The sequence below is a fragment of the Oryx dammah genome, unplaced genomic scaffold (genome assembly GCF_014754425.2).
Source record: "Oryx dammah isolate SB20612 unplaced genomic scaffold, SCBI_Odam_1.1 HiC_scaffold_18, whole genome shotgun sequence".
Lineage (NCBI taxonomy): Eukaryota > Metazoa > Chordata > Mammalia > Artiodactyla > Bovidae > Oryx > Oryx dammah.
Window position 1 is genome coordinate 106,376,401 of NW_024070202.1, and position 8,580 is coordinate 106,384,980.

General features: G+C 49.0%; 1 protein-coding gene and 1 long non-coding RNA gene across 3 annotated transcripts; one reads left to right on the plus strand and one right to left on the minus strand.

Annotated features, from left to right (window-relative positions):
* The first annotated feature begins 4,123 nt into the window (after positions 1-4,123).
* On the plus strand, positions 4,124-6,437 carry TMEM139 (transmembrane protein 139). 2 transcript variants are annotated; one of them, XM_040260054.1, is made up of 3 exons: positions 4,124-4,173; positions 5,117-5,366; positions 5,552-6,437. In XM_040260054.1, the coding sequence occupies exons 2-3, from the start codon at positions 5,134-5,136 to the stop codon at positions 5,943-5,945; spliced, it is 627 nt and encodes a 208-aa protein (XP_040115988.1). In that variant the 5' UTR covers positions 4,124-4,173; positions 5,117-5,133; the 3' UTR covers positions 5,946-6,437. The 2 variants fall into 2 exon arrangements, with proteins under 2 accessions (XP_040115988.1, XP_040115987.1); XM_040260053.1 differs by lacking the exon at positions 4,124-4,173 and having other exon boundaries at positions 4,836-5,366.
* On the minus strand, positions 5,426-8,534 carry LOC120877701. Its single transcript, XR_005724379.1, has 3 exons — positions 8,269-8,534; positions 6,179-6,229; positions 5,426-5,472 (listed from the first exon to the last, which is right to left on the minus strand). It is a non-coding gene; the product is annotated as an uncharacterized LOC120877701 (long non-coding RNA).
* Between the last annotated feature and the right edge of the window lie 46 nt (positions 8,535-8,580).

The window sequence follows — 8,580 nt, forward strand, 5'->3', positions numbered from 1 at the left end:
ATGACCAACCTAGATAGCATATTCAAAAGCAGAGACATTACTCTGCCGACTAAGGTCCGTCTAGTCAAGGCTATGGTTTTTCCAGTAGTCATGTATGGATATAAGAGTTGGACTGTGAAGAAGGCTGAGCGCCGAAGAATTGATGAGTTTGAACTGTGGTGTTGGAGAAGACTCTTGAGAGTCCCTTGGACTGCAAGGAGATCCAACCAGTCCATTCTGAAGATCAGCCCTGGGATTTCTTTGGAAGGAATGATGCTAAAGCTGAAACTCCAGTACTTTGGCCACCTCATGCAAAGAGTTGACTCATTGGAAAAGACTCTGATGCTGGGAGGGATTCGGGGCAGGAGGAGAAGGGGACAACCGAGGATGAGATGGCTGGATGGCATCACGGACTCGATGGACGTGAGTCTGAGTGAACTCCAGGAGTTGGTGATGGACAGGGAGGCCTGGCGTGCTGCGATTCATGGGGTCACAAAGAGTCGGACACGACTGAGCGACTGAACTGAACTGAGGTAACAGGGTGGTGCTCCAGGAATTTTGTTGTCATTGTTGATCAGTACACAAGTCTGTACTGTACATGTTTCAGACTCTCTGTGACCCCATGGGCTGTAGCATTCCAGGCTCCTCTGTCCACGGGATTTTCCAGGCAAGAATACTGGAGTGAGTTGCCACTTCCTTCTCCAGGATATCTTCTCCTTTCAGGGATCGAACCTGTATCTCCTACATTGATAGGCAGATTCTTTACCAGTGAGCCACCAGAAAAACCCTAGAGCTATTTACCAATCTTTTAGCTATTTCTCTTCTGCAAACCTACAATTACAATAGTCTAATCTTTTTATTTCATTTTTGTTGTTCAGTCACTAAGTCGTGTTTGACTCTTTGCAACGCCATGGACTTTAAGGTTGCTGCTGTGAGCCGTGTGCTATGCCGGGATTTGTGACCTCCGGAGGAGAGGATCTGATCCAGGGCCAAAGACGAGGCTTGACCACAGGAGCTTTTTGTGTAACAGAATTTTATTAAAGTATAAGAGAGATAGAGAAAATTTCTAACATAGACATCAGAAGGGAGCAGAAAGAATGCCCCCTTGCTAGTTTTTAGCAAGGTATTTTATATCTGTTAGCAAGCTCTTAATCAGATAAGAGAGACACCTCAAGGCTGAGGGAGTTTCACCAGGCCTGTCTCCTACAATATGCATTTTTGAGATAGAATGGCACAAGGTGTATCATCCCTGGCCATAAAACAATTGACATGAATACTGGTTTGTTGAGCCATTATCAGCCCAAGGTTTGAGAAAAGAAAACAAGGTTAGTCTTCAGTTCAGTTCAGCCACTCAGTCGTGTCTGACTCTTGGCGACCCCATGGACTGCAGCACTCCACGCTTCCCTGTCCATCACAAACTCCTTAAGTTTATTCAAACTCATGTCTATCGAGTCAGTGATGCCATCCAACCATCTTATCCTCTGTCGTCCCCTTCTCCTCCCGCCTTCAATCTTTCCCAGCATCAGGGTCTTTTCAAATGAGTTAGTTCTTCATATCAGGTGGCCAAAGTATTGGAGTTTCAGCTTCAACATCAGTCCTTCCAATGAACACTGAGGGCTGGCTGGATTTCCTTGCTGTCCAAGGGATTCTCAAGAGTCTTCTCCAACACCACAGTTCAAAAGCATCAATTCTTTGGGGCTCAGCTTTCTTCACAGTCCAACTCTCACATCCATATATGACCACTGGAAAAACCATAGCCTTGACTAGACGGACCTTTGTTGGCAAAATAATGTCTCTGCTTTTTAACATGCTGTCTAGGTTGGTTATAACTTTCCTTCCAAGGAGTAAGCGTCTTTTAATTTCATGGCTGCAATCACCATCTGCAGTGATTTTGGAGCCCCAGAAAATAAAGTCTGACACTGTTTCCACTGTTTCTCCATCTATTTTCCATGAAGTGAAGGTTAGTCTTAGGCAGAACCATTTTGAAGAAAGGTAGATTCCAAGCAAATACATAATTTCATTACCATAGCTTAAAAAAAAATTTCCATAAGAAAAACATTGGTTAGCTCAAGGCAGAACCAGGTGTCATCAACACATAATTAAAAGGAGCCTCTTAATTTTGTGTAGAGAAGGAAAAAAACGTCTGCCACTTGCACTTTATTTCCTCTGCTGCTTGGGGATCTCTGGCCCTTCTATCTGTTACCCTCTCAGACTGCAGCAAGCCAGGGTCTTCTGCACTATCTCCCTGAATTTCCTTAAATTCACGTCCACTGAGTCAGTGATGCTTATCTAACTGTCTCATCCTCTTCAGCCCCCTTCACCTTTTGTCTGCAATCTTTGTTGTTGTTGTTCAGTCACTCAGTCCTGTTGAACTCTTTGCGACCCCATGGACAGCAGCACCCAGGCTTCCCTATCCTTCACTGTCTCCCGGAGCTTGCTCAAACTCATGTTCATTGAGTCAGTGATGCCATCCAACCACCTCATCCTCTGAGATCCCCTTTTCCTCCTGCCCTCAATCTTTCCCAGCATCAGGGTCTTTTCCAATGAGTTGACTCTCTGCATTAGGTTGGCAAACTTGTGCTGTTTCTAAAGTTACCATCCTCCACCGAGGTGGGGGCCTTAGTTCCGATAGAAAGTCTCAGATATATTGTTACTATATCCCTTGAGGAGGAACTAGGACTCTGCTTAATCATGGAACTATTGTTTCTTGACTCCTCGTCCTTTGTTTCTACACTCCTTTACTTCCCTAATTAGAAACTGTTTGAAACTGACTGCCCTTTGAAACTTAGGGAAGGTAGTCTGCCATTTTCTCGGTAAGCCGGCTTTCCAAATAAAGCCGTATTCCTTACCTCAACATCCCGCGTTCTGGATTCATTGGTCTGTTGCACAGTGCACAGAGTGAGCTTGGACTTGGTAACAAAGTAGGGGCTTCCTCAACAGCTCAGCGGTAAAGAATCTGCCTGCAATGAAGGACACACCAGTCAGCTCCCTGGGTTGGGAAAATCCCCTGGGGGAGGAAGTGGCAATCCACTCCAGTATTCTTGCCTGGAGAATACCCAAGGATGGAGGAACTTGGGGGGCTACAGTCCGTGGGGCCGCAGAGTCAGACACGACTGAGCATGCACACACTTACACAGCACATAAAGTACTATCCCATCTCCTCAATAAAATTTATAGCATTAAAATTTAAAACAAAAGAGTTAACTGAGCAAAGTAGCACACACACGAACACATCTTACACGTCTGCAGAAAACAAGGAATTTATAGAAATGATACTTTGGTAGGGGAAGCAGGACACATCAGTGTGCAAAGCACTATGTGATACACGGAGATTAAATAAACCATGGTCTCTGCTCTGCTTGTTGCCAAAATCTTGGCTCTCTGTGCACCAATGCCAAACATAAATATGGAGACAGTTATGGAGGAGAAAGAAAGAATGGCTGGCCACAAAGAAACAGTGGGGTCTCAGGAAATGTGCCCCACTCCGGGGTGAGTAGGGAGAGGTTATATAGTTGGGCAAGGGTGTGTGATAAGGGTCTAGGCAGTAACAGTCTTGCATTCTTTCTTCTGCAAAGTTTCAAAAGGGTGAGGTTGTATTCAGGGTCTTAGGTGGTTGGGGCTCCTAACCTTGAGCCTCTCTGGTCCCTTTAATCTTGCCTCAGGTGGTTTCCTGACGGTTCCTCCCTTGATTAGCAACTGTTCTGCGCTTTGGAAGGTCACGGAGGCTGGAGTTTTGACTCTAAGAAATGGGGGACAAAAAGACCTCCGTGCCCAGGAGCCCCCGCAGGGCCCAGCTTGACATCTTGCTCCCAGGCACGAAACATTATTAGCTAAATATAATGCAAACTGCTGGGAATACCAAGTGCCCTGAGAAGAAGGGAGAAGGAAAGATGAATTTAACTCGGATCCAAAGTACAAAGATCACTGGGGGTGAGGTTGGGGAGTACTCTCTCTAGGGCTCTGTGGGGGCTGGGGATAGAGTAACTAAGAGCCAGAAAAATTCCAGGTGGGGCAAAAGTAGGAGTTCAGCCTTGAGCAGAAAGGAAGGAGGAAGCTTGCGTAGGAATGTAGGGATCTGGGCACAAAAGTGGGTGGAACCAGTGGGCTCCGCCCCATCTCTTCCTCCCTCCTCCTCCCCGTCCCAACCTACTTACTGCCGAGTGAGCTGAGACAGGTGTGGAAGTCCTAGCGCAGGTAAGAGGGCGGGGGGGTCGTGCCTTTGGGACTGGGGTGTAAGGAGGGTGTCTGGCCGCTTTCTAGAACCCGTGACTCCTTCCTGTGCAGAGTTCAGGGGACTCCTGACAGGCTGCCTGGTTACTGTTGGGTTGCAGAGCAAAGAAAAGGCTTCTCCCCACCAGCCTCGGAGCCCCTTCGGTCATAACTTCAGGCAGGACACTTGAAGTCTGAGTTTACCGAGTTAGGGCCCATAGAGGGTGGTGGACCCTGACAGACGTGGGACGGGGAGAGGTCAAGAATTAGCGGACCGAGGTCCCTCGCTCAAGACCCTGCTCTGTAAGACACTCTGGCAGTTGTATCCTGTGTCTGTATACACTTTTCTCCCTCCGACTGGAGCATGGGCTGATTGGAGGAAATGGGAAGATGGGGGTCAAATAGGGTAAGGCTGAGGTCTGACTGAGGGCTTGGGACTGGGGAGGTGGGGAGGGGGGTAGATTTAGAGCCAGCAAAAATAAGGGGCGTGGCCTGCCCATCACCTGGATTCCTGAGATGCCGGGAGCACGGAGAGGCCCCAGGCAGGGCCTGCCCACTACTGGGACCTGGAAGGCATAGAAATGTGGAGCTGGAAGAGAAGTCACAGGGAAGAAAGAAAACGGAAGGAACTAGAGGTCATGGCACAGCAAACACTTACACAGGGGCTGGGAGTCAGAACTCCTGGGCTGGTTTCCTGGCTGTTCCAAATATTTCGATACCCTGGGATCATACTCCTAGGTGATCCTGGAGAAAACTCCAGAGCTGGGGGTGGGGGGACCCTGCAGATCATTTCTTTGGGCCATTTATTTTGATTTGATATAGAAAGAACAAAGCCAGACAGAGGTGTCTGATAGGCTTACTTTGAAATCTGACCCAGCCGTGATGCCAACTGCTAGTTTGGACACAACAGCTGTGTGTCTTTTTGCAGGAGCCTGGGGAGGGGCCATGGTGCCAGGCCAGCTGTGGGGGAAACTGGAGAAGCCGCTTCTCTTCCTGTGCTGCACCTCCTTCCTCCTGGGGCTGGCTTTGCTGGGGATACGGCCGGACATCACCCCTGTGGCTTATTTCTTTCTCAGCTTGGGTGGCTTCTTTTTGTTGGGCTGCCTCCTGGCCTGTTTTTTGGAATGGGGGTCTCGATCAGTGCAAGCCGAGAGCCCAGGGGCCTCCAGCAATGCTCGGTGAGTTGAGGGGTGGGCAGGACTGGAAGAGTACACATGGACCCATTCTTCCTTTGTACTTCTGCTTTCCCTGGTTACTGATAGCAGGGAGTGGAGGGGTCTTTTGCTGATAGAAGACAGAAAAGGGAAAAAAGGCTCCTTTTAGGAAGGCACTAATGGCCTTATTTCCCCCCACCCCAACTCAGGGACAATGAAGCCTTTGAGGTGCCAACCTATGTCGAAGCCACAGTGACAGAGCTGCAGCCACACCCCCAAGAGTTGGACCAACCACCCTCTTACAGCAGCGTTGTAATCCCCCCAGGACTTGAGGAGGGACAGCCTAACCATCCAGAGGAGCCCAGGAGAGCCAGACTGGACAGGCGAGTGGGCTCAGAGGGGTCTGTGACCTCAGCAAGTCCTAGAAGACCTCCAGTCAGCCTGCGGCTTCGGTGGTCACGGGCTGCGTCCACTGTTCCTGATTTGCAGACCTTGTGGACGACCCCCAGATTGGAACCTCTGACTCCACCCCCTGCCTATGAAGTCAGCTGTGATCACTCTGATGATGATGTTTTCTATGGAAACAACTGGACACCCCCCTAAAGGACTTTCCGAGGATATATCATCTTTCGGCACCAGGCCCACTCATTCTTCGGACCATCGCTTCCCAGTGCCTGTCAGGTGTCAGGAACTGTGTCCCCACCTGGACATCACAAATGCAAACTTTGACCCAGAGAGGAGTCAGGCTGTGGTGAGCCCTGCCCGGTTTTGAGGTGGCCCATCCCAGAGATCCAGGTGGCAAAATTTGAGTCTTCAGGCAATATTCAGCAACCTACCCCATATCCAGAGTTAGACCGAGGGCGAGATGAGGAAGTGATCCAGAGAATCTAGGGAAAAGAAGAAAAGAAACAATATCTGAGTGACATTCTGATGCTTCTGTTCCAGGTGCTTTGGCTCTATTTTAGATCACAAAAATGAGGGGTTATTGCCCTCATTTGTGAAATGAGGACCCTAATGGTCAGAAAAAAAAATGATAATGTGCACAGGAGCACTCTGCTAGTAAATGACACAAAGTCTTGAACTTTGCTCTTCAGATCTCATTGCCTCTGTCTTTTCTTTTTTCTTACTCTCTTTTTTTTTTTGAGTTATTTTATTTGGGACAAAATGAGGAGTATAGCCTAGGAGATAGCATTTCAAATAGTTCTGAGAAACTGCTCCAAAGAGGTAAGGGGAGAAGGTCAGTATATATATGATTAAAAAAAAAAAAGTTTGAGGATAATTGCTTAACAATGTTGTGTTGGTTTCTGCCATACAATGTAAATTAGTCCTAAGCATAGATATATCCCTTCTGTCTTGAGCCTCCATCCCACCCCTCTAGGTTTACAGAGCACCACATAGCAACATCCCACTAGCTGTTTACACAAGATAATGTATGTATTTTAGTGCTACTTTCTCAGTTCATCCCATCCTCCCCTTCCTCTGCTGTGCTGCTCACAAATTCATTCTCTACATCTGTCTCTGTTCCTAACCTACAAATACGTTCATCAGTACCATTTTTCTAGATTATGTGTATATAGATATACACACACACATACATTAGTATGGGCTTCCCAGGTGGCACTAGTGATAAAGAACCTGCCTGCCAACGAAGGGAGACAGAAGAGATGCAGGTTCAATCTCTGGGTCGGGAAGATTCCCCTGGAGGAAGGCATGACAACCCACTGCGGTATCCTTGCCTGGAGAATCCCATGGACAGGAGCCTGGCAGGCTACAGTCCATAGAGTTGCAGAGTCAGACACGACTGAAACTACTTAGCATGCACAAACATGCATTAATATACAGTATTTTTCTCTTTCTGATTTACTTCACTCTGTGTAACAGGCTCTAGGTTCATCTACCTCAGTTTATATTTTCAGTACAAGGCAACAGAAGCCAGTTCACCCAAGCATCTCTGTTCCCGTCTTGGTCAATGGCTGGTGAGGGGGTGGAGGACTTCCTGTATACACAACTGGGAACCAATTGTGTCTGCAGACAGGGCGGGCTGAGTATACCAGGAGTAAGCCAGCCTCCTAGAGGAGCAGAGGGAATTGCAACTGGGATGGTCCCTGTTCTAGAAAGGGAGCAGTTCCTGCGCGGTGGGGCTGGGGGGCTGAAGTGAAAGTGAAAGTCACTCTGTCCTGTCAGAGTCTTTGAGACCCCATGGACCATACAGTCCATGGAATTCTCCAGGCCAGAACACAGGAGTGGATAGCCTTTCCCTTCTCCAGGGGATCTTCCCAACCCAGGGACTGAACCCAGGTCTTCCACACTGTAGCAGATTGTTTACCAGCTGAGCCACAAGAGAAGCTCAAGAATACTGGAGTGGGTAGCCGATCCCTTCTCCAGTGGATCTTCCTGACCCAGGAATCAAACCCGGGTCTCTTGCACTGCAGGCGGATTCTTTACCAACTGAACCATCAGGGGGGCTGGACAGCAGTTCCCAATGCAGGGTCCCCATCTGTGCTGCGAGTTAAACTGCCCCGGGCAGGGTGGGGGGGAGGGGGGGAGAGACTTCTGATTTTCAGGATGGGTGGATATGATGATCGACCCGACCTTCTTGGGGAGAGGTGGTGGAATATCTAAGAAAGAAAGTGACAGTTACGTCGCTCAATCGTGTCCGACTCTTTGCGACCCCATGGGTTGTAGCCTACCAGGCTTCTCCGCCCATGGGATTTTCCAGGCAAAAGTACTGGAGTGTGTTGTCATTTCCTTCTCCAGGGGATCCTTCCTGACCGAGGGATCGAACCCAGGTCTCCCGCATTGTAGGCAGACGCTTTTACCGTCTGGGCCACCAAGCAATTCGAATATCTAAGGCTGCCTCATAAATCATCTATTAAGTGAGGCACTGGAGCCACTTGAGCGCTGTCTGCGATTGCTTCAGCCTCACCCCTGCGCTGTGACGCTGGGTTTTACCCCAGGCTCCCTGACCGGCTTCCTCAGATCCAAACAGAACGCCAGCTTCTCCGTAATCACGGTCTCAGACTATAACACAGGTTGGAGCCCGAGGGAGCTGCTCGACCATCGCTGACCCACTCTTCTCACTCTTTGCGCGGGGAAGCCGTCCAGGGCCTTCTAGTGCTTTCCTTGTCCTCCCTACCCCGGTCCCAACAGTTCAATAAATTGAAAAGTCCGGCCACACCCATCTCCACAGAGTTCTCGCAATAGGCGGGTGAGGAGAGGTGGGCGGTGCCGGGGAGGG

Bases quoted from the DNA above. Each gene is read 5' to 3' on its own strand.
- TMEM139 (XM_040260053.1), top strand. From the start codon at position 5,071: ATGCCAACTGCTAGTTTGGACACAACAGCTGTGTGTCTTTTTGCAGGA. The intron at 5,367-5,551 runs GTGAGTTGAGGG...ACCCCAACTCAG, and splicing joins GGGGCCTCCAGCAATGCTCG to GGACAATGAAGCCTTTGAGG.